The 27,966-nt window shown below is 41.8% G+C and overlaps 1 protein-coding gene and 2 non-coding genes across 5 annotated transcripts; 2 read left to right on the forward strand and 1 right to left on the reverse strand.

The window, feature by feature from the left end:
* The first annotated feature begins 995 nt into the window (after positions 1-995).
* Positions 996-16,023, forward strand: LOC129839741 (uncharacterized). Of its 3 annotated transcripts, none has more exons than XM_055907350.1 (10): positions 996-12,197; positions 12,285-12,461; positions 12,552-12,611; positions 12,694-12,776; positions 12,864-12,905; positions 12,974-13,147; positions 13,227-13,262; positions 13,361-13,915; positions 14,197-14,298; positions 14,393-16,023. In XM_055907350.1, exon 1 carries the CDS (start codon positions 3,133-3,135, stop codon positions 4,351-4,353), a length of 1,221 nt encoding a protein of 406 aa, XP_055763325.1. In that variant the 5' UTR covers positions 996-3,132; the 3' UTR covers positions 4,354-12,197; positions 12,285-12,461; positions 12,552-12,611; positions 12,694-12,776; positions 12,864-12,905; positions 12,974-13,147; positions 13,227-13,262; positions 13,361-13,915; positions 14,197-14,298; positions 14,393-16,023. The 3 variants fall into 3 exon arrangements, with proteins under 3 accessions (XP_055763325.1, XP_055763324.1, XP_055763323.1); XM_055907349.1 differs by having other exon boundaries at positions 996-11,835; positions 12,127-12,197; positions 13,227-13,915; XM_055907348.1 differs by having other exon boundaries at positions 13,227-13,915.
* Positions 8,840-8,946, reverse strand: LOC129840044 (U6 spliceosomal RNA). The gene has a single exon (XR_008757162.1). It is a non-coding gene; the product is annotated as a U6 spliceosomal RNA (small nuclear RNA).
* An 11,485-nt stretch (positions 16,024-27,508) lies between the features above and the next one.
* LOC129840053 (U6 spliceosomal RNA) lies at positions 27,509-27,615 on the forward strand. Its single transcript, XR_008757170.1, has one exon. It is a non-coding gene; the product is annotated as a U6 spliceosomal RNA (small nuclear RNA).
* The last annotated feature ends 351 nt before the right edge of the window (positions 27,616-27,966 follow it).

Below are 27,966 nucleotides of genomic sequence, written 5' to 3' on the forward strand. Positions count from 1 at the left end.
GCTACATCTAACCCGACAGGAGGAATTAATCAATGAACTCTGCGACCTCTTTCGCCAGTCCATTCCTGTTTCACCGATACCAGGTGCCACAGCCTCCTCTCATTCCTCCCACTCCATATCCATGCCTAATAAATACGATGTCAAGGATTTCTCATGCAGTGTAACCCGTACATAGACCATCACCCCGCTGACTTCACCTCTGTCAAAGACAGAGTGGACTTCATCATCTCCCTACTCACAGACAAAGCTCTGGATTGGGGCTCAGCCCTGTGGGCCACTCAGAGTTCTGAACTGTCCTCTGAATCCCGTTTCCATGCCCTCTTCAAGGAGGTGTTCGACCATTCGGCTTCAGGTCGTCACACCGTGGACCTGTTATGTGAGCTGCGACAGGGACCATCGCTCCACCACTGAGTATGCCCTTGAGTTTCGTGCCATGGCTGCCGGCAGTGGATGGAGTGACCCAGCGCTCTTTACAGTCTACCGGAGGGGTCTTAATCAGAGTTACAGACCAAACTGGCCTGCAGGGAAGGTTTAACTGACCTAAACCAATACATCCGGATGTCCACATCCAATGGTAACCTACTGGTGCACCTCAGACCTATATAGTCGCCCATGGCCTGCGAGTCTTCCACGCCCTTCTCTCGTCCATCACGGTCTAATAGCTACGAACCCATGTAACTTGGCGGCGCCCCTCTCACGCCTGCCGAGAGACATCGGAGGTTACGTGTGAACCTGTTCCTCTATTGTGGAGAGAGTAACCACCTACCCAACAGCCTTCCGATTCCTGTATATGCCCAGTTCCCGTGCGTCTTCAGCAAGAAAAAGGCGTCCATTCTGCCTCCTCATCGCCCGGAGGACTGTGCGATTGACCTCCTTCCTGGGGTATCTCCCCCTCAGGGTCGGATCTACCCCTTGTCCATCCCAGAGAATGAGGCTATGAACACCTATATAGAAGAGGCCCTCGACAAGGGATTCGTCCGTCCATCCATGTCTCCGGTTCATTGGTCCCTTCAAAAATAACACACCGCATCAATCCTGTCACCTACCGTCTCCAGTTGCCCCGCCATTACCGGATCTCCTCATCCTTCCACGTGTCCCTTCTCAAGCCTGTGAGTTACAGCCCTGTCCATCCTCCAGTTGTGCACCGGCTTATTCCGTCCAAGCCCTCCTTGAATCCAAGTGCCTGGGTAGTCCCATTCTCTATCTGGTGGGGGGGTACTGTAACGTCTGCTTCCAACTCACACTCTCAAACACAGATGCCCTGAATGCAGCTCACTTTGCATTCCACTTTCCAGCTTACACTCTCAAACACATTGATCCCCTGAACACAGCTCACTCAAGTTCCCAATCACCTGAATTCTGATCACCTGTTCACACACCTGTATGTCATTCCCACACACTATTTAGTTCAGTTCATTGTGAGGTATTGTTTGTTTTTGTCCACGTTCTATTCAGAGCTTTGTTTATTTCCATATTAGTCCTCCCGTGTATCGTAGTTTTTGGCCATCCCCACTGATGTTTTTTTTGCCTATTCCCTGCCTGTACTTTTGCCAGATTTCCTGTCATCCACCTCTTTCCTGATCTCCCGGACTATGTTATTAGCCTTTTCCCCTGTCTGTACTGTTACCTTTTTGGATTCCCTGTGTATGCCCTTCTGCCTGTCCCTGGACCCAGTTACCTGCATCCTCCTGTGTATGACCTTCTGCCTGTCTCTGGACCCTGCTACCTGCCTCCTCCTGTGTATGACCTTCTGCCTGTCTCTGGACCCTGCTACCTGCCTCCTCCTGTGTATGACCTTCTGCCTGTCTCTGGACCCTGCTACCTGCCTCCTCCTGTGTATGACCTTCTGCCTGTCTCTGGACCCTGCTACCTGCCTCCTCCTGTGTATGACCTTCTGCCTGTCTCTGGACCCTGCTACCTGCCTCCTCCTGTGTATGACCTTCTGCCTGTCTCTGGACCCTGCTACCTGCATCCTCCTGTGGTCTCCTGCTGCGCCCTGCGCTTGAAACCAGCACTTTGTCTCCCATCATATTCATTACAGGTGGACATGTTTATTAATTAGTGTGTGAGATGTATATATGGTCAGTAGTGTGACGGTTGTGGAGAAATCCAATTTGACATTTACTGAATTACATTTTTTTCTTGAAAGGTTTGAATTCAAAATGCTATAGAAAACCTTTCCCAAGTTGTTGTTTATGCACATTCCCCTGTAATTATTGGGGTCTGATTTGTCTCCACTCTTGTGGACAGGGGAAAAGTTAATACCATATTGAACAATTTTAAGCACAGCGTTTTGCAACTCAGGTGTGCTGTTTTTCAGCATTTCATTTCTGATGTTATCTAGACCACAAGATTTTATAGATTTGAGCTTTTCATTTAGTTCTTGTTGGGTTAGTGGGCCATTTTTAATGGATTTTGGTTGGTTTTAATGACTGATTCAAGGATGTTCAAATTTTCTTTCATTTCTAATTGTTTCTGTTGTCTTTTTGTGGGATGTTTTTGTAAAGATTATCAAAATACGTATTCCAAATTCCTTCATCTTGTATGGCTAAATCTTGTGGCTTTGTCGTGCTAAAATTGTTCCACGTGTTTCAGAACTGATTTTGTTTAATTGTAATTGCGTTGTCAAGTGTCTTGTTGGTATAATTCGATGTGTTTCAGTGTATGTTTCTACGGCTTCAGAGTTTCACAATTTTCACACCGTAGCTCTGGGTTGTTTTCTAATTGTTTTACATTCATTGTCAAACCATTTTTCAGAAACATTTTGTTTTTTGTTTCTGATGTTGCATTTCTTTGGTTTTCTCAAATTTGCTTTTAATGCTGCTTTTTGGAATATGCAATGGATGTTTTGAGTAGCCGAATTGACACCTTCTTTATTGTTTTGGTATTGTTTTGGTATAGAGTTATTGAAGAACTGTGTAGAGTTCAATGAATCTCTCTGCACTGTTTGATTGATGGTAGTAAACTTTCTCGATAGCCTGAGGGACAATGAATATCTGTCTCCACGACACCATGTTTCCAGTAGGATTATGATGTCCTGTCCCTTGATGTTTTTAATCAATTCTGGATGTGTTGTTTTATAACCAAAATGTGAAGTGTATAGGCACTGGATATTCCAAGAGCTGATAGTTAATGATCTCTTTTATAATAAGTGATATTCACTTCTTTTTTTCTTTCTCCCCCTTCTTTTTCTCTCCTTTTTGGCTCTCTCCCTTCCTCTCCTTTTTTTCTCTCTCGCGCCCTTCTCTCGCTTTTTCTCAATCGCTCTCCCTTTTTCTTGCTCTCCCTTTTTCTCTCTTTCTTGCTCTCTCTCTTTTCTCCATTTTCTCTCTCACTTTGTCTCTCCCCTTTTACTCTCTCTCTCTCCCCTTTTACTCTCTCTCTCTCTCCCCTTTTACTCTCTCTCTCTCCCCTTTTACTCTCTCTCGCTCCCCTTTTTCCCTCCACCCTCTTTTTCTCTCTTCCCTCTTTTTCTCTTTTTTCTGTCTCCTTCCTTTGTCTCTTTTCTCCTCTTTTTACTCCCCTTTTTCTCTCTCGCTCCCTTTTACTCTCTTCCTTTGTCTCTTTTCTCTCCTCCTTTTACTCTCCCCTTTTTCTCTCTCTCCCCTTTTACTCTCTCTCTCGCTCCCCTTTTTCCCTCCACCCTCTTTTTCTCTTCCCTCTTTTTCTCTTTTTTCTGTCTCCTTCCTTTGTCTCTTTTCTCCTCTTTTTACTCCCCTTTTACTCTCTCTCTCCCCTTTTACTCTCTTCCTTTGTCTCTTTTCTCTCCTCCTTTTACTCTCCCCTTTTTCTCTCTCTCCCCTTTTACTCTCTCTCTCGCTCCCCTTTTTCCCTCCACCCTCTTTTTCTCTCTTCCCTCTTTTTCTCTTTTTTCTGTCTCCTTCCTTTGTCTCTTTTCTCTCCTCTTTTTACTCTCCCCTTTTTCTCTCTCGCTCCCTTTTACTCTCTCTCTCCCCTTTTACTCTCTTCATTTGTCTCTTTTCTCTCCTCTTTTTACTCTCCCCTTTTTCTCTCTCCCTTTTACTCTCTTCCTTTTACTCTCTCCCCTTTTTCTCTCGATCTCTCTTTCTCTCCTCTCTCTCTCTCTCCCCTTTTTCTCTCTCTCCCGTTATCTCTCGCTCCTCCCTTTTTCCCCCTCCCTTTTTGTTTCTCCGTTTGTCTCTCTTCCCTCTTTTTCTCTTTTGCTCCTCCCTTTTTGTTTCTCTCTGCCCTTCTCTCTCGTGCCCTTTTTTTCTCTTTCCTTTGTTTCTCCCTTCCTCTCCCTTTTCTCTCTCTCGGTCCTCCATTTCCCTTTGTCTCCCTCCTTTTTTCTCTCTATTTTTTTCTCTCTCTCTTCCCATACTCTCTCTCTAATTTCTCTCTCTCTCCCCTTTTACTCTCTCTCTCCCTTTCTCTCGCTCCTCCCTTTTTGTTTTTCTCCCCCCTTTTTGTTTCTCTCCCCCCTTTTTTCTCTCTCCCCTCTACTTTTTTCTCTTTTTCTTTTACTCTCTCTCCTTTTACTCTCTTCTCCATTTTCTCTCTCGCTCCCCTTTTCTCTTGCGCCCCTTATTTTCTTTCTCTCCATTTTCTCTCGCGCCCTTTTCCCTCTATCCTTTTTCTCTGTTCCCTTTGTCTCTTCTTTTACTCTCTCCTCTTTTACTCTCTCCTTTCTTTCTATATCTCCTTTTTTCCTCTCCTCTTTCTCTCTCCTCTTTTACTCTCTCTTTTTACTCTCTCCCCCTCTCATTCTCTCTTTTTTTTATCTCACTCTTTTACTCTTTCACTCTCTCCCCTTACTCTCTCTCCTTTTACTCTCTCTCTCTCCTCTTTTTCTCTCTCCTCTTTTACTCTCTCTCTCCTCTTTTACTCTCTCTCTCCTCTTACTCAATTTTTTTTTCAAATTCAAGCTGCTTTATTGGCATGAAAAACATTGTTGCTTTGGCAATATTGACACAATGTATACAATATACATTGTAATAAAATTATAAACAATGACAAATAATAATATAGAATGGCAGTAATTAATAATACAAAATTAAATATAAAAATAGTAACAATAAAATGGTAACAGTCAATAATGTAATAAAAAAATGAAACTATAACTAACTTATAACTAAATAACGGTCATCTTCACCATTACATTGGTACTACAACTACTATCATCATTACCACTACTACCACCACCACCATCATTAAACTGCTATCATTACCATTACCACCCATACCATTACTACTTGGAATGATAAACAACAATAATAATAGTAATAACAATAACAGTAATAACAATAACAGTCATAAGTGCTGCTTACTATGCAGATGTTATTATTCAGTGTCTCAGGCTATGGCAGGCAAATACATATTTGGCTGCAAGAGGAGCCATTGCTCCTTCGCCCATGAGTATTTTTAGTTTTTCCTCTGGGTTTAATAAGTTAAAATTTGGAATAAATGTAGACATTTCTGTGAATAATGAATCTCTTGGTGAGGAATATTTATCACAGTAAAGGAGAAAGTGCATCTCTGTTTCTACATCCCCTGTCGTGCAGTGATCACATACACGCTCCTCTTTGGGTAGCCATGTCTTTTTATGTCTGCCGGTTTCTATTGCCAATCGGTGGTCACTCAGCCTGTACTTGGTAAGGATCTGTCTCTGCTTCGTATCTCTGACAGAGTAGAGATATTCAGCCAATTCATATTCTCTGTTTAGGGTCAGATAGCAATTTAGTCGGCTTTGGGATTTTGTTTCGTTTTTCCAATGTTGTATATATGAGTCCTTTGATTGGTTCATGATTTTGTTTATTGGAATTCTTTCTTTTGAAGCAGTGCTGGTGTCAGCTTGGTTGGTGAGGTCCAACACCAGCTGACTTGAGAGGGCTCGTTTCTGGGCTCAGCTCTTGGGTTTGAAGTGCTTTAAATTGCAGACTCGAATTTGGACTTGAATTTAGATGTAGCCAAAATTTTAATGATCTTTTCTGTATTTTCATTATTACTGGAAAGCGGCCCAATTCTGCCCTACATGCATTAGTTGGTGTATTTCTCTGGACTTGTAGGATTTTCCGACAGAATTCTGCATGTAGGGCTTCAATTGGATGTTTGTCCCACATTTTAAAGTCCAGTTTATTGAGTGGCCCCCAAACCTCACTTCCGTAAAGAGCTATTGGTAGGATTACACTGTCAAATATTTTGGTCCAAATTCTAATTGGGATGTTGATTTTGAATAATTTCATTTTTATTGCATACAATGCTCTGCGGGCTTTTTCTTTGAGTGCATTCACTGCCCTATTAAAGTTTCCCGATGCAGATATGGTCAGACCAAGGTAGGTGTAATTTTTTGTGTGTTCAATGATGGTGTTGTTCAGGGTGAATTTATATTTGTGTTTCTGACATCTGTTTTGTTTTTGGAAAATCATGATTTTAGTTTTTGGGAAATTTACTGCCAGGGCCCAATTATGGCAATATTGCTCTAGAATATTAATGTTCTGTTGAAGACCTTCTTTGGTTGGTGATAGAAGTACCAAGTCATCAGCATATAGCAGGTATTTCACCTCTGTGTCAAATAGTGTGAGTCCTGGGGCTGGAGAATTGTCCAACATGTCTGCTAATTCATTGATATAAATGTTGAAAAGATTTGGACTCAAACTACAGCCTTGTCTCACACCTCGACATTGTGAAAAGAATTCTGTTCTTTGGTTTTTGATTTTTATTGCACACTTGTTTTCTGTGTACATACATTTTATTAAGTCATACACCTTACCACCAAGCCCACTTTGGAGAATTTTGTAGAATAGCCCTTCGTGCCAAATAGAATCAAATGCTTTTTTAAAGTCAATAAAGCAAGCAAAGATTTTGCCCTCTTTTTTTTGGGTGGACGTGTTTATTAATTAGTGTGTGTAAGGTGTATATATGGTCAGTAGTGCGATGGTTAGGGAGAAAGCCAATTTGACATTTAGTTATTACATTTTTTTTCTTGAAGAAAGGTTTGAATTCTTGAATTCAAAATGCTACAGAAAACCTTTCCCAAGTTACTGTTTACACAAATTCCCCTGTAATTATTGGGGTCTGATTTGTCTCCACTTTTGTGGATAGGGGAGATGAGCCCCTGGTTCCAGACATCAGGGAAGCAGCCAGAAGTTAAAACCATGTTGAACAATTTAAGCACAGCATTTTGCAACTCAGGTGTGCTGTTTTTCAGCATTTCATTTCTGATGTTGTCTAGACCACAAGCCTTCTTTGATTTAATAGATTTGAGCTTTTCATTTAGTTCTTGTAGGGTTATTGGGTAATCTAATGGATTTTGGTTGTTTTTAATGACTGATTCAAGGATGTTCAATTTTTCTTTAATTTCTAATTGGTTCTGTTTTAAGTCTTTTTGTGGGATGTTTTTGTATAGATTATCAAAATAAGTTTTCCAAATTCCTACATCTTGTATGGCTAAATCTTGTGGCTTTGTTGTGCTTAAATTGTTCCACATGTCCCAGAACTGATTTTGGTCAATTGCGTTTTCAATTTCATCAAGTGTCTTGTTGGTATAATTCAGTTTCTTGCGTTTCAGTGTATGTTTATACTGTTTCAGAGTTTCCAAGTATTCATATCGTAGCTCTGGGTTGTTTTGCTGCTTATGTTTTTTGTTTGACATTTGTCTTAGGTGTTTTCTAATTGTTTTACATTCATTATCAAACCATTTGTCAGAAACATTTTGTTTTTTGTTTCTGATGTTGCATTTCTTTGGTTTTCTCAAATTTGCTTTCGATGCTGCTTTTTGGAATACTCAGTTGATGTTTAGAGTAGCCGAATTGACACCATCTTTATTGTTTTGGTATTGTGAGTTATTGAAAAACTGTATAGAGTTCATCATTTCATTTGAGTTCAATGTTTCAATGAATCTCTCTGCACTGTTTGGAGCCCATCTGTACGATTGGTTTATGTTGTAGAGTTTATTGGGCAGTTTTTTTGAATGAATATTGCCGGTTAATTTCTTCAAAAACACGTTGATCTGACTGTGATCTGACAATAGTGTCTGTGGTCTGACAGTGAATGCACTAATGGAGGAGGGGTCAATGTCCGTGATGGCATAATCGACTACACTTGTCCCAAGAGCTGAGCAGTAAGTAAACTGACCTAAAGAGTCCCCTCTGATTCTACCATTAAGCATGTACAGGCCTAAGGCTCGACAGAGATGCACTAACTCCTTCCCATACTCTCTCTCTCTCTCTCTTTCTCTCTCTCTTACTCTCTCTTACTTTCTCTCTCTCTTACTCTCTCTTACTCTCTCTCTCTCTTACTCTCTCGCTCCTCTTTTACTCTCTCTCGCTCCTCTTTTACTCTTTCTCGCTCCTCTTTTACTCTCTCTCTCTCTTACTCTCTCGCTCCTCTTTTACTCTCTCTCGCTCCTCTTTTACTCTCTCTCCTCTTTTACTCTCTCGCTCCTCTTTTACTCTCTCCTCTTTTACTCTCTCCCCTTACTCTCTCGCCCTTCTTTCTCTCTCGCTCCCGTCTCCCTTTTGCTCTCTCTGTTTCTCTTTGCATTGTCTCTCTTTTACTCTTTCTCCCTATCTCTTTTTCCCCTCTCCTCTTTTTCTCCCTACCCTCTTTTTCTTTCTGTCTCTCTATTCTCTCCGCCTTTTTTCCCTCTCTCCCCAGTCTGTTTTCTCTCGCTCTTTCGCTCCCTTTTTCTCTTTCTATGGACGCAATAGCGCTATGTGGCCACCAGATGGAGGAATTGGAACAAAATTAACATGAAGTCACTGCCATTATCGGACAATTTCCAATGGGATTTAAAAAAAATTTTTTTTTAATTTATGGGTAATAATAGGAGGAAGATGGATGGCCCCCCCAAAACATTATATATAGGGGTAAAAGGGGTCAAAATAAGGAACGCTTCACGAATTTGCGTGTCATCCTTGCGCAGGGGCCATGCTAATCTTCTCTGTATCGTTCCAATTTTAGTATATGTGCTGCCGAAGCGAGCACAATACAGACATAGGAGAGGCCCTCATATATAGAGCACAACCCCCCTGACGTTTCGGGTCCTGGTTGGGGTCAAACAGACCTTCAGAGGCTCAACAACCACCCTGAGAAGATTTCCACAGGATATTGTATAGACATGAACCTGGTAGAGATAATAATGGCCACCTTGTGTGTTGTAATGTTCTAGCCTCTGCCTCAGAGAGTTGCAATGTATGCTGGGTGATATGCGAGTACACTGTCCCATCTAGGACGTTGATAGGGTAGAACATAACGACACGTAGCAAAAGCCCTCCCACAAAACTCCACCCACTCACTGAAACCCGACACGCTCTGGGGCTGCATTCACAAAAGGTCCTCACACACAGACGTAGCAGGAAATGTGAAGCCTACGAGAGAGAAACCCTAACATGAGAAAAGAGGGAAGAAAGAAAGGATAAAGGGAAAAAGAGAGACATAAAGAAGGGGGAGAGAGAAAGAGTCATAATGGAGATATAAAGAGAAGAGACAGAGAGGAAGTGAGAAAGTAAAAGGGGAGAGAGAGTAAAAAGATAGAGGGAAAAGGGAAGCGAGGGAGAAAGAAAATAAGAAGGGCGCATTAGAGAGAGAAAAAAGGGGGGGAGAGACAGAAAGAGTCAAAAAGGAGAGATAACGAGAGAGAGAAACCCTAACATGGGGATTTTAAAATCGTCTACCTTATGTGAAAATGTGCTATTTGGTATACAGTGAAGTCAGCCAAACCAAAGAGAGAGAGAGAGAGAAAGGAGAGAGAGAGAGACTACATAATTTCCTTGACGAACACAACGTCCTGAGCGGAAGCCAGATTGGATTTCTAAAAAATTATCGTACAACAGACCACATTTACACCCTCCACACTCTAATTGATAAACAAGTTAACCAAAACAAAGGCAAAATCTACTCGTGTTTTGTAGATTTCAAGAAAGCATTTGATTAAATTTGGCACAAAGGTCTTTTTTTTATAAACTAATAGAAAGTGGTATTGGAGGGAAAACATATGATTTTATTAAATCAATGTACACTATAAACAAATATGCGGTTAAAATTGGCAACAAGCAAACAGACTTCTTCTCTCAGGGGCGTGGAGTGAAACAGGGCTGCCCAATAAGTCCAACATTATTTAACATCTACATTAATGAATTGGCAAAAACATTAGAAGAATCGGCAGCACCTGGTATCACCCTACACAACACTGAAATCAAGTGTCTGCTGTACGCAGGTGACCTGGTGCTGCTGTCTCCCACTAAATAGGGGTTACAGCAGCACCTAGATCGTCTTCACAGGTTCTGTCAGACCTGGGCTCTGACCGTTAACCTAAAAAACCCAAATATAATGATATTCCAAAAAAGGTCCGGAAATAAGGATGACAAATATAAATTCTATTTGGACACAGTTCTATTAGAACACACCAAAAACTACACATATCTAGGACTAAATATCAGCAACACAGGTAGCTTTCACATGGCTGTGAATGAGCTGAGAGACAAAGCAAGAAGAGCATTCTATGCCATTAAAAGGAACATCAGAATTGAAATTCCAATTAGAATCTGGCTAAAAAAAATTCAATCAGTTATAGAACCAATTGCTCTATATGGCAGTGAAGTATGGGGTCCACTCTCTAATAATGAATTTACTAAATGGGACAAACAGCCAATTGAAATATTGCATGCAGAGTTTTGCAAGACTGTATTGCAAGTACAAAGAAAAACTCCAATTAACGCATGTAGGGTAGAATTGGGCCAATAACCCCTCCTCATTCGAATAGAAAAAAGAGCCATCAAATTTTACAACCATCTAAAAACAAGTGACCCTAAAACATTCCATCACACAGCTCTACAATGTCAAGAGATGAAACCAGAGAAGAGTCCCCTCAGCCAGCTGGTTCTGAGGCTCAGTTCACCAACCCAAACCAACCCCATAGAGCCTCGGGACAGCCCTCAGAAAATCTGGCCCAACCAAATCATCACAAAACAAAAAGAAAAATATATCACCTATTGGAAAGACACCACAAAAAATCAAAGTAAACTTCAATGCTATTTGGCTCTAAACAGACAGTCTGCCACCATGTACTATCTGACCACTGTGACTGATAGAAAACTGAGGAAAACATTGACTAGGTACAGACTCAGTGAGCACAGTCTGGCTATAGAGACCGGTCGTCACAGACAAACCTGGCTGCCCAGAGAGGACAGGCTGTGCTCACTCTGCTCCAGGGGAGAGGTAGAGACAGAGGTGCATTTCCTATTACACTGTGACAAATACTCAGACCTAAGAGCATATTTCTTTCCCAAAATGATAATTCAATACAAAGAATTTGAAACTATAAAAGATTAAGAAAAAATCAAATATTTATTGGGTGAAAAGCCAAAATGTGCAATTTTGGCAGTCAAATATGTGTCCTCCTGCCACAACCTGAGGGACAGCCAGTGAAAAGTGCAAAGTAATGTTGATAATATTTCCCATTTAGCTTAGTTTTGTTTTGTCTTTCATACCAGGGGCCTGTTGCACAAAAGTAGAATTAAGACATCCGGGATAAATGACTCAGCTGAGCTCAATGAAGCCAAAACATGTGCGTCCAGGCTTAATTGGTTGCACAAAGACCAAGCCAGGATGAGCAGACACGGATTCATTAAGCCAGGTGAAACCAATCCTGGATAGGTGCGCGCTCACGGCTCACTCAAATAGACCCCGCCACAGATCACAGATTAACTGATTTACCATGGCAACTAGAGCCGTGTACTTTTCCCCGTCGGAAGCACAAATCCTCATGGAGGCATACGAGGAGGTAAAAGATATAATTAAGAAGAAAGGCAACACCGCCACAGTGATAAAGCAAAGAGAAAAAGCGTGGCAAAGTATTGCAGACCGCCTGAATGTGTAAGTAGTGCACAATTACACAGTCACCGCTCCGCTGAAACATCACAATTACAATTCAAATATTTAATTCACATCTCCAAAAATGCAGTTGTACTGTAATTATGAAACGGTTAAATTTTTAATTGAAATGCACTGCAGATATGAGTGAAATTGTGTAAAGTAACTCCATCACACTGTATAAAGCTATGATACATTTTTTGATATTTTTACTGAAAACAAGACAAAAATACCAAGTAATTTTTTGCAGTGTGACTCCATTAAATGTGTGTGTGTGTGTGTGTGTGTGTGTAGATGAAACATGAACGGGCCAAAACGGACATGGCAACAGGTCAAAATCAAATACAAGAACATTCTGCAGAATGGTATGGTCCCTGACTAATATTTAACAAAGCACAAGCATATATTGTACCCAGAAGGTGCCTGCTCACACATTGTCTGTACTGTTTTAGCAGTGAAAAAGAATACCCACAGACAAGGCACGGGTGGTGGGTCACCAAAGGCTGACCTTACCCCAGCAGAGGACATGGCCTTGGAGCTAAATAAAGGCAGGCCCGTCTTAGAGGGGATCCCTGGGGGGAAAGAGACGAGCATAGGTTCCTCCCAAGATGCCACCCACTTCATTCAAGGTATGTCCTTCCATCTCTACATGGGATACAACCACATTCATATTGAATCAATTTGGACTGTCTGACTTTGGTTTACCTATTGCCTTGCAGTGTCTGGCAGCACTGTTCCTGTTAGAGCCACCAGCACAAGCACCAGACGATGCTGATCCAGTGAGTACTCCATCAAAGGCATACTGTAGGCCTGGCATGTCTTGTCTACTAGCTTCAATATGAATCCGATTAAATGTGATAGGGTGAAGGCCCCAGTGCAGCAGCAACAGCACAGGAGACGATGATGAGGAGGAGACCATCTCTCTGGATTCCAGAAGGCATGAGGTATCATGTTAAGACTGTGAAAGTACTATTTACTCTACAATGGTGAGGAGTCCTCATCAAAATCAAAAAATCTAATTTCTTTTACAGGACCCAGATGCTATACAGTGGGAAAACCAGCCTGGCAACATAGTGCGTATTAATAAAAGGACACCACATCCTGCCAAATTCCAGCTGCGCTAATTGTATTGTGTTCACAGAGCTCACAAGCTATCAGAAAGTTGTATGGCAACCACCTCCGGCGCCAAATAGAACTGGCAGACATAGACATTCAGTACAAGAAGAAAAAGATGGAAAATCTTGCACTGGAGTCTGAAATAAAAAAGAGGACAATTAGGAAACTGGACCTTGAAATAAAAAAACTTGAGAGGGAGGTGAGATATGCCTTCAATGTACACTGTATGCTAACTGTAACACAAATGTATTAATCATTATTTTTCTTTCCTCCCCCAGCTCCAAGAAGATGACACAGCTCAAAATAAAAATTTGGTATATTCTCGTAAAGTCAAGTGAGCCATGACATATGAGCTCTTATTGTGAGCACACAGGACGGTGGCATCTTTCTAAGGTTTTTTTTATTTTCCCAGCAATCAGTACAACCAAGTCATCGTTATAAGGCATCGCCCTCTTTTGCCCACCCCCCCAGCACCAGGTGTGGCCACTAGCCTATATGAAGGCCCAAAATTGTGTGTTCCTTTCTGCTCTGACAATGGCATGCCCATTCGTGCGAGATGTGGTGGATGAAGAAGCACTTGTGCTGAGGAGAGCCTTCAGGCGAGAAAGGGTCTTCAGGGACCGGTTGGACCCACTGGCCTTCCCTGATGACCATCTATATGAAAGATACAGGTTTTCTGCAGATGGCATCAGGTATCTATGCAGACTACTGGGTCCCAGGATTAAGCACCGCACTGCACGGAGCCATGCACTGAGTGTGGAGCAAATGGTTTGTGTGGCCTTGCGCTTTTTTGCTAGTGGAGCCTTCCTGTACTCAGTGGGGGATGCAGAACAGCTGAACAAGGCCACAATTTGCCGCACAATAAGGAGTGTGTGTCTGGCTATCAAAGCATTAGCAGATGTCTTCATCTCCTTCCCTGGCCACAGAAGACTCTGTGACATCAAAGAGGAGTTCTATAGGATTGCAGGTAAGAGGATCTACAAATTACAGGACAACTGTTAACACATAGTAGGATACTCATTACTTTGTGTGACAGGTTTCCCCAATGTCATTGGTGCAGTGGACTGCACACACATAAGGATAAAAGCCCCCTCAGGTGCCCATGAGGCTGATTTTGTGAATAGGAAATCCTTTCACAGCATTAATGTTCAGGTGAACATAACTTTTTGATATTGTCCATTGACGAACACTCTGCATTGCCAGTGATGTGCATTGATTGGTGTAATATTCCTCATCTTATGATTTCAGATGGTCTGCAATGCTGACTGTGTGATCAGCAATGTTGTGGCAAAATGGCCTGGCTCAGTCCATGACTCCAGAATCTTTCGGGCCTCTGAAATCTATCACAAGGTAAGCCACACAACCCCTATTTATAACCATCATGGCTGTGTCAAGAATATCACTGTGTTTATGAGGTAGTAATGATGAGATTTTGTGTTGACAGGTGAATTCTCTGGTGTGTTGCTGGGAGACAGGGGGTATGGCTGCCAGCCTTTTCTCCTGACACCTTTCACAGACCCCCAGGAAGCACAGCAGGCCTACAACCATGCCCATGCCAGGACCAGGGCCAGAGTTGAAATGACCTTTGGCCTCCTGAAGGCACGCTTTCACTGCCTTCACAAATTAAGGGTCAGCCCTGTTAGGGCATGTGATATTATTGTGGCTTGTGCTGTCCTCCACAATGTGGCCTGCCTGAGGAAGGAGAGGGCCCCCAGAGTGCCACCAGCCATGGACTGGGACAATCCGTCAATCTTCCCTGATGACGACAGTGGTCGGCTGCTGAGGGACCAATATGTGTTGAATTATTTTAGTTAGTATGTGTGCTTTCAATTTTGGTTAAATATGTCCTGCGGTGGCAGAGGAATTTGGTTTTTTTTTTTGGGTTCGTTTTTTTACGAATTTGGCCTCTTATGATGTTTGTGCGGTATACTGTGTGTAATACAAGGCTGCAGGGAGGCTACTGCATCCATTCATTTGTCTGTTCAGTTGATGTGTATGGATTTGTCCTGCATTTATTTTAGTGTGCAGACATGCAGGGTGTGTTATATACAGACCTTTGAATGTGTATGTATCATTTTGTATAATATGCTTGGATTCTGTGCTTTCCATCTTGTAGAGTCACTGTGACTTCAGTTTCGAAAGGAGCTGATGGTTTACCTGCTTTGTTTTGTCCTTATTCAATAAAGGAACATAATGTTACACATTGTGTTTTTATATTCATATGGAATGTGTATTTGTTTATATGACAGAGTACTAGGGCCACACTGAAGAAAAAGGATAAAGTCATAAATTTGAGGCTGGTTCTTTCTGCAGAAAAGCTACATATTGTTTTTACAGTTTTGATACTTATGACAATGTGATACTTAATATTCTGGCACATCAGCATGTCTTTGTTTATGAAACCATACTGAAGTACAATTTCACGAAATGCCCCACATCTGTCATTTTAACAACTGTCCTCCTTTAAAACAACTGGTTACAATATTATTACTTGTGTTTTTTTCCCCTCTGTGGCCCTAATATTCTATCATTTTATATATAGCCTTATAGTCTATGGGAAACTGTAAATTATCTAATGATGGCAACATCATCTAAAAATTCTTTTTTATCCAAAATCATTGAAATTAATGATCACAAACATTTAAATAATGACAGTGGGTCTAGTTATACGTGATAACAATGTATAGTGAGCAGTGAAATAACTATTGGTTTCCATTTGTGGTGACTGCTGACTGACATTAGGAATGAGATTAAATAGATCCTGGAATTTAGCCTGGTCTGGAGCAGGCTAGCTCCACAGAATAAATCTCCATGGTAATTTATACCATAACATATCCTCCTGCCCCCTATCCATCTTTAGTGCAACCGGATTACGGATCAATTGAGCCAGGATCACCAAGATATCCTGGCTTAATCCCTTATCCTAGTTTTGTGTAACAGGCCCCGGGTCATATGTCTTCTCAGTCATGTTGACACTGGTCTACTACCATTGCTTTAATGTATTGTTGTTCTGATTAATATTGTTGTTGTTAATGGTAATCCCATGTCCACTACTACTATTATTATTGCTGTTGGTCCCACCATTTATTTATATATAAATATATATATATTTTGTATATATATACATATATATTTTTATTTTTCGATATGTATACTTTGACAATGTAAGTAATAATGAACTTGCCATGTCAATAAAGTCAATTGAATTGAGAGAGCGAGTAAAAGGAGAGAGAGAGTAAAAGAGAGAAAGTAAAAAGGAAAGAGAGAGAGAAAAAGGAGAGAGAGAGAGAGATAAAGGAGAGAGAAAAGAGGGAAGAAAGAAAGAGGATAGAGGGAAAAGGGAGAAAAAGAGAGAGACAAAAAGGGAGGAGCGAGAGAGAGAAAAAGGGGAGAGACAGAAAGAGTCAAAAAGGAGATATAAAGAGAAGAGACAGAGAGGAAGTGAGAAAGTAAAAGGGGAGAGAGCGAGAGAGTAAAAGGAGAGAGAGAGAGAGAAAGTAAAAAGGAGAGAGCGAGTAAAAGAGGAGAGGGAAAAAGGAGAGAAAGAAAATCAGAAGGGCGCGAGAGAGAAAAAGAAGGGGGAGAGAAACAAAAAGGGAGGAGAGCTAAAGAGAGAGGAAGTGAGAGAGAAAAAGGAGAGAGAGAAAGCGAGAGAGAGAGAAACCCTAACATGGGGATTTTAAAACCTTATGTGAAAATGTGCTATTTGGTAAGAAAGAAAGTGATCAATGATCAACTGTAAAAACTGTTGTTTTGTGACATTTTGACTTTAGTTATAGATGTAGAGACAATAAATTCATTATTTTAAGGAATGATTCTAGACTAAAATGTAGTGTAATAAGCTCAGCGTTTTCTGAATTAGAGCTTTTGGACTCCTTCCTCTGCTGGTTTGAGTTGCTTTTCCCCTGGTCTTTGTTCCTCACCCTTCCCCCGCTCTCTGCAACATGGCCCGGCCAAAGATACTTATAACTAACTCCCCATTTAGTAGCGAGATAAGCAGAATAGAGCGACACAGAAGAGTAGTAGAGAAGGAGAACGAGAGAAACAGCAGAGGAGAGGGAAACGGTAAAGAGAGCGATAGAGAACTAAAGATTCATATGTGGCCTGGCCGTGGTTGGAAGGTGACTGTTTCAGCTTTCATGTTGACACATTGCCAGTGTGGTTCAATAAGAGTTTTTTTAACTGGTGGTGGGGGGAGAGAGAAAAGGGAGAAGAGACAGAAGGGGGAGAGGGAGAATGAGAAAAGAGGAGAGACAGAAGGGGGAGAGAGAGAAACTATAAAAAGGGGGAGAGAAAGAACGAGAGAAAAAGGGAGAGTGACAAAAAGGGAGGGAGAGGAGAATGGGAGAGCTTGAAAAAGGGAGGGGGAGAGAAACAAGAAAGAGGGATTGAGAAAAAGGGGGAGAATGAGAGATAGAGCGAAAAGGGAGAGAATGAGGAGGGAGAGATTGAAAATGGAGTGAGAAAAAGGGTGCGCGGGAAGATAAAAAGGGAGGAGAGAGACAAAAGAGAAAGGGGAGACTGAGAATGAGGAGCGAAAAGAGAGACAAAAATGAGTGATGAAATGAAATGATGGATGCTAATTTTGTTCCAATTCCTCCATCTGGTGGCCACGTAGCGCTATTGCATCCATTGGCTTATTTTTTAAATCCCATTGGAAATTGACTTCATGTTAATTTTGTTCCAATTCCTCCATCTGGTGGCCACGTAGCGCTGTTGCATCCATTGGCTTATTTTTTAAATCCCATTGGAAATTGACTTCATGTTAATTTTGTTCCAATTCCTCCATCTGGTGGCCACGTAGCGCTATTGCATCCATTGGCTTATTTTTTAAATCCCATTGGAAATTGACTTCATGTAAATTTTGTTCCAATACCTCCATCTGGTGGCCACGTAGCGCTATTGCATCCATTGGCTTTATCACTGACACTGTCAGCCAAACCAATGACATGGGGGGAAAGAGAGAGGGGGAGAGAGATTAAAAGGGGGGAGAGAGAGAGAGAAAAGGGGAGAGGGAGGGATAGAAGACAAAAATGAAAATAGTGGGAAAAATCTGAGGGATGGCAAATAGGGAGAGGGGAAAAGAGGGGAGGGGATAAAGTGGGAAAAATATAGAGGGGAATGGAAATTTGGGAGGGTAAAATAGGGGTAAGGGGAAGGGTATTATGGGAGGGGAAAATAGTGGGAAATATATAGGGGAGGGGAAGGTAAATAATTTTACCCTCCCCTATTTCACCCCGCTATTTATTCCCCCATATATTTTCCACAGCCCTAATTTGACCCTCCTATGTTCCCGTCCCCCATATTTTCCCCATTCTTTTCCTCCTATTTCCCCTCACTACCCGGCCAAGGACCTCCAGCAACCCCCTGAAGCCATTTAGAGCCATACCAGATGGACCTCCAGCACCCTCCTGAAGCCATTTCGAGTCATACCGGAATTTGCACATGGTAACCCGTTCAATTACCAGGTGCACGGACTTAGTCTGTGGAACAAGAGCTGAACATAGTGCAATGAGAGAGGAGTTGAACTCTCGTTTTTCTGATAAAAATAAATAAATCTATTGTCTCCTCATTCTCCCTTTTTTCTCTCTCCCCCTTTCGCTCACCCTCTCCCCTTTTCTCTCTCATTTGTCTCGCTCTCCCACTTCTCTCCTCATTCTACCCCTTTTCTCTCTCTCCCCTTTCACTCGCTCCCTTCTCTCTTTCTCTCCTCATTCTCCCCCTTTTTTGTCTCACCCTTTTTCTCTCATTCACTCCCCTTTCGCTCTCACTCCCTTTTTGTCTTTCTCCCCCCTTTTCTCTCCTTCCTCTTTTTCTCTTGCTCTCCCTCCCCTTTCGCGATCCCTCCCCATTTATTTCTCTCTCACCCCATTTTTCTTTTCTCATTCTCCCCTTTATCTCTCTCTCCTCTTGTCTCTCTCCCCCTTTTCTTTATTTTCTCTCCTCATTCTCCCCTTTGGTTCAATAAGGAGAGAGACAAAAAGAGAAAGGGGAGAGAGTTTAAGAAAAAGGGGAAGAATGAGGAGAGAAAAGAGACAAAAATGAGAGAGCGAAAGGGGGATTGAGAAAAAAGGAGAGAGCGAGAGAAAAAGAGGGCTGACAGTCAGTGATAAAGCCAATGGATGCAATAGCGCTATGTGGCCACCAGATGGAGGTATGGGAACAAAATTAACATGAAGTCAATTTCGTATTGGGTATTTTAAAAATTAAAGCCAATGTATGCAATAGCGCTATGTGGCCACCAGATGGATGCTAATTTTGTTCCAATTCCTCCATCTGGTGGCCATGTAGCGTCCCCCATATCCTCTTTTCTCATTCTCCCTCTCCCCCTTCTGTCTCTTCTCCCTTTTCTCTCTCCCCCCACCACCAGTTAAAAAAACTCTTATTGAACCACACTGGCAATGTGTCAACATGAAAGCTGAAACAGTCACCTTCCAACCACGGCCAGGCCACATATGAATCTTTAGTTCTCTATCGCTCTCTTTACCGTTTCCCTCTCCTCTGCTGTTTCTCTCGTTCTCCTTCTCTACTACTCTTCTGTGTCGCTCTATTCTGCTTATCTCGCTACTAAATGGGGAGTTAGTTATAAGTATCTTTGGCCGGGCCATGTTGCAGAGAGCGGGGGAAGGGTGAGGAACAAAGACCAGGGGAAAAGCAACTCAAACCAGCAGAGGAAGGAGTCCAAAAGCTCTAATTCAGAAAACGCTGAGCTTATTACACTACATTTTAGTCTAGAATCATTCCTTAAAATAATGAATTTATTGTCTCTACATCTATAACTAAAGTCAAAATGTCACAAAACAACAGTTTTTACAGTTGATCATTGATCACTTTCTTTCTTACCAAATAGCACATTTTCACATAAGGTTTTAAAATCCCCATGTTAGGGTTTCTCTCTCTCTCGCTTTCTCTCTCTCCTTTTTCTCTCTCACTTCCTCTCTCTTTAGCTCTCCTCCCTTTTTGTTTCTCTCCCCCTTCTTTTTCTCTCTCGCGCCCTTCTGATTTTCTTTCTCTCCTTTTTCCCTCTCCTCTTTTACTCGCTCTCTCTCCTTTTTACTTTCTCTCTCTCTCTCTCCTTTTACTCTCTCGCTCTCTCCCCTTTTACTTTCTCACTTCCTCTCTGTCTCTTCTCTTTATATCTCCTTTTTGACTCTTTCTGTCTCTCCCCTTTTTCTCTCTCTCGCTCCTCCCTTTTTGTCTCTCTCTTTTTCTCCCTTTTCCCTCTATCCTCTTTCTTTCTTCCCTCTTTTCTCTCTCCTTTATCTCTCTCTCTCTCTCCTTTTTCTCTCTCTCTTTCCTTTTTACTTTCTCTCTTTTACTCTCTCTCTCCTTTTACTCGCTCTCTCAATTCAATTGACTTTATTGACATGGCAAGTTCATTATTACTTACATTGTCAAAGTATACATATCGAAAAATAAAAATATATATGTATATATATACAAAATATATATATATTTATATATAAATAAATGGTGGGACCAACAGCAATAATAATAGTAGTAGTGGACATGGGATTACCATTAACAACAACAATATTAATCAGAACAACAATACATTAAAGCAATGGTAGTAGACCAGTGTCAACATGACTGAGAAGACATATGACCCGGGGCCTGTTACACAAAACTAGGATAAGGGATTAAGCCAGGATATCTTGGTGATCCTGGCTCAATTGATCCGTAATCCGGTTGCACTAAAGATGGATAGGGGGCAGGAGGATATGTTATGGTATAAATTACCATGGAGATTTATTCTGTGGAGCTAGCCTGCTCCAGACCAGGCTAAATTCCAGGATCTATTTAATCTCATTCCTAATGTCAGTCAGCAGTCACCACAAATGGAAACCAATAGTTATTTCACTGCTCACTATACATTGTTATCACGTATAACTAGACCCACTGTCATTATTTAAATGTTTGTGATCATTAATTTCAATGATTTTGGATAAAAAAGAATTTTTAGATGATGTTGCCATCATTAGATAATTTACAGTTTCCCATAGACTATAAGGCTATATATAAAATGATAGAATATTAGGGCCACAGAGGGGAAAAAAACACAAGTAATAATATTGTAACCAGTTGTTTTAAAGGAGGACAGTTGTTAAAATGACAGATGTGGGGAATTTCGTGAAATTGTACTTCAGTATGGTTTCATAAACAAAGACATGCTGATGTGCCAGAATATTAAGTATCACATTGTCATAAGTATCAAAACTGTAAAAACAATATGTAGCTTTTCTGCAGAAAGAACCAGCCTCAAATTTATGACTTTATCCTTTTTCTTCAGTGTGGCCCTAGTACTCTGTCATATAAACAAATACACATTCCATATGAATATAAAAACACAATGTGTAACATTATGTTCCTTTATTGAATAAGGACAAAACAAAGCAGGTAAACCATCAGCTCCTTTCGAAACTGAAGTCACAGTGACTCTACAAGATGGAAAGCACAGAATCCAAGCATATTATACAAAATGATACATACACATTCAAAGGTCTGTATATAACACACCCTGCATGTCTGCACACTAAAATAAATGCAGGACAAATCCATACACATCAACTGAACAGACAAATGAATGGATGCAGTAGCCTCCCTGCAGCCTTGTATTACACACAGTATACCGCACAAACATCATAAGAGGCCAAATTCGTAAAAAAACGAACCCAAAAAAAAAAACCAAATTCCTCTGCCACCGCAGGACATATTTAACCAAAATTGAAAGCACACATACTAACTAAAATAATTCAACACATATTGGTCCCTCAGCAGCCGACCACTGTCGTCATCAGGGAAGATTGACGGATTGTCCCAGTCCATGGCTGGTGGCACTCTGGGGGCCCTCTCCTTCCTCAGGCAGGCCACATTGTGGAGGACAGCACAAGCCACAATAATATCACATGCCCTAACAGGGCTGACCCTTAATTTGTGAAGGCAGTGAAAGCGTGCCTTCAGGAGGCCAAAGGTCATTTCAACTCTGGCCCTGGTCCTGGCATGGGCATGGTTGTAGGCCTGCTGTGCTTCCTGGGGGTCTGTGAAAGGTGTCAGGAGAAAAGGCTGGCAGCCATACCCCCTGTCTCCCAGCAACACACCAGAGAATTCACCTGTCAACACAAAATCTCATCATTACTACCTCATAAACACAGTGATATTCTTGACACAGCCATGATGGTTATAAATAGGGGTTGTGTGGCTTACCTTGTGATAGATTTCAGAGGCCCGAAAGATTCTGGAGTCATGGACTGAGCCAGGCCATTTTGCCACAACATTGCTGATCACACAGTCAGCATTGCAGACCATCTGAAATCATAAGATGAGGAATATTACACCAATCAATGCACATCACTGGCAATGCAGAGTGTTCGTCAATGGACAATATCAAAAAGTTATGTTCACCTGAACATTAATGCTGTGAAAGGATTTCCTATTCACAAAATCAGCCTCATGGGCACCTGAGGGGGCTTTTATCCTTATGTGTGTGCAGTCCACTGCACCAATGACATTGGGGAAACCTGTCACACAAAGTAATGAGTATCCTACTATGTGTTAACAGTTGTCCTGTAATTTGTAGATCCTCTTACCTGCAATCCTATAGAACTCCTCTTTGATGTCACAGAGTCTTCTGTGGCCAGGGAAGGAGATGAAGACATCTGCTAATGCTTTGATAGCCAGACACACACTCCTTATTGTGCGGCAAATTGTGGCCTTGTTCAGCTGTTCTGCATCCCCCACTGAGTACAGGAAGGCTCCACTAGCAAAAAAGCGCAAGGCCACACAAACCATTTGCTCCACACTCAGTGCATGGCTCCGTGCAGTGCGGTGCTTAATCCTGGGACCCAGTAGTCTGCATAGATACCTGATGCCATCTGCAGAAAACCTGTATCTTTCATATAGATGGTCATCAGGGAAGGCCAGTGGGTCCAACCGGTCCCTGAAGACCCTTTCTCGCCTGAAGGCTCTCCTCAGCACAAGTGCTTCTTCATCCACCACATCTCGCACGAATGGGCATGCCATTGTCAGAGCAGAAAGGAACACACAATTTTGGGCCTTCATATAGGCTAGTGGCCACACCTGGTGCTGGGGGGGTGGGCAAAAGAGGGCGATGCCTTATAACGATGACTTGGTTGTACTGATTGCTGGGAAAATAAAAAAAACCTTAGAAAGATGCCACCGTCCTGTGTGCTCACAATAAGAGCTCATATGTCATGGCTCACTTGACTTTACGAGAATATACCAAATTTTTATTTTGAGCTGTGTCATCTTCTTGGAGCTGGGGGAGGAAAGAAAAATAATGATTAATACATTTGTGTTACAGTTAGCATACAGTGTACATTGAAGGCATATCTCACCTCCCTCTCAAGTTTTTTTATTTCAAGGTCCAGTTTCCTAATTGTCCTCTTTTTTATTTCAGACTCCAGTGCAAGATTTTCCATCTTTTTCTTCTTGTACTGAATGTCTATGTCTGCCAGTTCTATTTGGCGCCGGAGGTGGTTGCCATACAACTTTCTGATAGCTTGTGAGCTCTGTGAACACAATACAATTAGCGCAGCTGGAATTTGGCAGGATGTGGTGTCCTTTTATTAATACGCACTATGTTGCCAGGCTGGTTTTCCCACTGTATAGCATCTGGGTCCTGTAAAAGAAATTAGATTTTTTGATTTTGATGAGGACTCCTCACCATTGTAGAGTAAATAGTACTTTCACAGTCTTAACATGATACCTCATGCCTTCTGGAATCCAGAGAGATGGTCTCCTCCTCATCATCGTCTCCTGTGCTGTTGCTGCTGCACTGGGGCCTTCACCCTATCACATTTAATCGGATTCATATTGAAGCTAGTAGACAAGACATGCCAGGCCTACAGTATGCCTTTGATGGAGTACTCACTGGATCAGCATCGTCTGGTGCTTGTGCTGGTGGCTCTAACAGGAACAGTGCTGCCAGACACTGCAAGGCAATAGGTAAACCAAAGTCAGACAGTCCAAATTGATTCAATATGAATGTGGTTGTATCCCATGTAGAGATGGAAGGACATACCTTGAATGAAGTGGGTGGCATCTTGGGAGGAACCTATGCTCGTCTCTTTCCCCCCAGGGATCCCCTCTAAGACGGGCCTGCCTTTATTTAGCTCCAAGGCCATGTCCTCTGCTGGGGTAAGGTCAGCCTTTGGTGACCCACCACCCGTGCCTTGTCTGTGGGTATTCTTTTTCACTGCTAAAACAGTACAGACAATGTGTGAGCAGGCACCTTCTGGGTACAATATATGCTTGTGCTTTGTTAAATATTAGTCAGGGACCATACCATTCTGCAGAATGTTCTTGTATTTGATTTTGACCTGTTGCCATGTCCGTTTTGGCCCGTTCATGTTTCATCTACACACACACACACACACACACACACATTTAATGGAGTCACACTGCAAAAAATTACTTGGTATTTTTGTCTTGTTTTCAGTAAAAATATCAAAAAATGTATCATAGCTTTATACAGTGTGATGGAGTTACTTTACACAATTTCACTCATATCTGCAGTGCATTTCAATTAAAAATTTAACCGTTTCATAATTACAGTACAACTGCATTTTTGGAGATGTGAATTAAATATTTGAATTGTAATTGTGATGTTTCAGCGGAGCGGTGACTGTGTAATTGTGCACTACTTACACATTCAGGCGGTCTGCAATACTTTGCCACGCTTTTTCTCTTTGCTTTATCACTGTGGCGGTGTTGCCTTTCTTCTTAATTATATCTTTTACCTCCTCGTATGCCTCCATGAGGATTTGTGCTTCCGACGGGGAAAAGTACACGGCTCTAGTTGCCATGGTAAATCAGTTAATCTGTGATCTGTGGCGGGGTCTATTTGAGTGGGCCGTGAGCGCGCACCTATCCAGGATTGGTTTCACCTGGCTTAATGAATCCGTGTCTGCTCATCCTGGCTTGGTCTTTGTGCAACCAATTAAGCCTGGACGCACATGTTTTGGCTTCATTGAGCTCAGCTGAGTCATTTATCCCGGATGTCTTAATTCTACTTTTGTGCAACAGGCCCCTGGTATGAAAGACAAAACAAAACTAAGCTAAATGGGAAATATTATCAACATTACTTTGCACTTTTCACTGGCTGTCCCTCAGGTTGTGGCAGGAGGACACATATTTGACTGCCAAAATTGCACATTTTGGCTTTTCACCCAATAAATATTTGATTTTTTCTTAATCTTTTATAGTTTCAAATTCTTTGTATTGAATTATCATTTTGGGAAAGAAATATGCTCTTAGGTCTGAGTATTTGTCACAGTGTAATAGGAAATGCACCTCTGTCTCTACCTCTCCCCTGGAGCAGAGTGAGCACAGCCTGTCCTCTCTGGGCAGCCAGGTTTGTCTGTGACGACCGGTCTCTATAGCCAGACTGTGCTCACTGAGTCTGTACCTAGTCAATGTTTTCCTCAGTTTTCTATCAGTCACAGTGGTCAGATAGTACATGGTGGCAGACTGTCTGTTTAGAGCCAAATAGCATTGAAGTTTACTTTGATTTTTTGTGGTGTCTTTCCAATAGGTGATATATTTTTCTTTTTGTTTTGTGATGATTTGGTTGGGCCAGATTTTCTGAGGGCTGTCCCGAGGCTCTATGGGGTTGGTTTGGGTTGGTGAACTGAGCCTCAGAACCAGCTGGCTGAGGGGACTCTTCTCTGGTTTCATCTCTTGACATTGTAGAGCTGTGTGATGGAATGTTTTAGGGTCACTTGTTTTTAGATGGTTGTAAAATTTGATGGCTCTTTTTTCTATTCGAATGAGGAGGGGTTATTGGCCCAATTCTACCCTACATGCGTTAATTGGAGTTTTTCTTTGTACTTGCAATACAGTCTTGCAAAACTCTGCATGCAATATTTCAATTGGCTGTTTGTCCCATTTAGTAAATTCATTATTAGAGAGTGGACCCCATACTTCACTGCCATATAGAGCAATTGGTTCTATAACTGATTGAATTTTTTTTAGCCAGATTCTAATTGGAATTTCAATTCTGATGTTCCTTTTAATGGCATAGAATGCTCTTCTTGCTTTGTCTCTCAGCTCATTCACAGCCATGTGAAAGCTACCTGTGTTGCTGATATTTAGTCCTAGATATGTGTAGTTTTTGGTGTGTTCTAATAGAACTGTGTCCAAATAGAATTTATATTTGTCATCCTTATTTCCGGACCTTTTTTGGAATATCATTATATTTGGGTTTTTTAGGTTAACGGTCAGAGCCCAGGTCTGACAGAACCTGTGAAGACGATCTAGGTGCTGCTGTAACCCCTATTTAGTGGGAGACAGCAGCACCAGGTCACCTGCGTACAGCAGACACTTGATTTCAGTGTTGTGTAGGGTGATACCAGGTGCTGCCGATTCTTCTAATGTTTTTGCCAATTCATTAATGTAGATGTTAAATAATGTTGGACTTATTGGGCAGCCCTGTTTCACTCCACGCCCCTGAGAGAAGAAGTCTGTTTGCTTGTTGCCAATTTTAACCGCATATTTGTTTATAGTGTACATTGATTTAATAAAATCATATGTTTTCCCTCCAATACCACTTTCTATTAGTTTATAAAAAAAAGACCTTTGTGCCAAATTTAATCAAATGCTTTCTTGAAATCTACAAAACACGAGTAGATTTTGCCTTTGTTTTGGTTAACTTGTTTATCAATTAGAGTGTGGAGGGTGTAAATGTGGTCTGTTGTACGATAATTTTTTAGAAATCCAATCTGGCTTCCGCTCAGGACGTTGTGTTCGTCAAGGAAATTATGTAGTCTCTCTCTCTCTCCTTTCTCTCTCTCTCTCTCTTTGGTTTGGCTGACTTCACTGTATACCAAATAGCACATTTTCACATAAGGTAGACGATTTTAAAATCCCCATGTTAGGGTTTCTCTCTCTCTCTCGTTATCTCTCCTTTTTGACTCTTTCTGTCTCTCCCCCCCTTTTTTCTCTCTCTAATGCGCCCTTCTTATTTTCTTTCTCCCTCGCTTCCCTTTTCCCTCTATCTTTTTACTCTCTCTCCCCTTTTACTTTCTCACTTCCTCTCTGTCTCTTCTCTTTATATCTCCATTATGACTCTTTCTCTCTCCCCCTTCTTTATGTCTCTCTTTTTCCCTTTATCCTTTCTTTCTTCCCTCTTTTCTCATGTTAGGGTTTCTCTCTCGTAGGCTTCACATTTCCTGCTACGTCTGTGTGTGAGGACCTTTTGTGAATGCAGCCCCAGAGCGTGTCGGGTTTCAGTGAGTGGGTGGAGTTTTGTGGGAGGGCTTTTGCTACGTGTCGTTATGTTCTACCCTATCAACGTCCTAGATGGGACAGTGTACTCGCATATCACCCAGCATACATTGCAACTCTCTGAGGCAGAGGCTAGAACATTACAACACACAAGGTGGCCATTATTATCTCTACCAGGTTCATGTCTATACAATATCCTGTGGAAATCTTCTCAGGGTGGTTGTTGAGCCTCTGAAGGTCTGTTTGACCCCAACCAGGACCCGAAACGTCAGGGGGGTTGTGCTCTATATATGAGGGCCTCTCCTATGTCTGTATTGTGCTCGCTTCGGCAGCACATATACTAAAATTGGAACGATACAGAGAAGATTAGCATGGCCCCTGCGCAAGGATGACACGCAAATTCGTGAAGCGTTCCTTATTTTGACCCCTTTTACCCCTATATATAATGTTTTGGGGGGGCCATCCATCTTCCTCCTATTATTACCCATAAATTAAAAATTTTTTTTTTTTAAATCCCATTGGAAATTGTCCGATAATGGCAGTGACTTCATGTTAATTTTGTTCCAATTCCTCCATCTGGTGGCCACATAGCGCTATTGCGTCCATAGAAAGAGAAAAAGGGAGCGAAAGAGCGAGAGAAAACAGACTGGGGAGAGAGGGAAAAAAGGCGGAGAGAATAGAGAGACAGAAAGAAAAAGAGGGTAGGGAGAAAAAGAGGAGAGGGGAAAAAGAGATAGGGAGAAAGAGTAAAAGAGAGACAATGCAAAGAGAAAC

Source organism: Salvelinus fontinalis, chromosome 40 (genome assembly GCF_029448725.1).
Source record: "Salvelinus fontinalis isolate EN_2023a chromosome 40, ASM2944872v1, whole genome shotgun sequence".
Taxonomy (NCBI): domain Eukaryota; kingdom Metazoa; phylum Chordata; class Actinopteri; order Salmoniformes; family Salmonidae; genus Salvelinus; species Salvelinus fontinalis.

Excerpts from the sequence above, each read along its gene's own strand:
- LOC129839741 (XM_055907348.1), top strand. The coding sequence starts at position 3,133 with ATGATCTCTTTTATAATAAGTGATATTCACTTCTTTTTTTCTTTCTCC.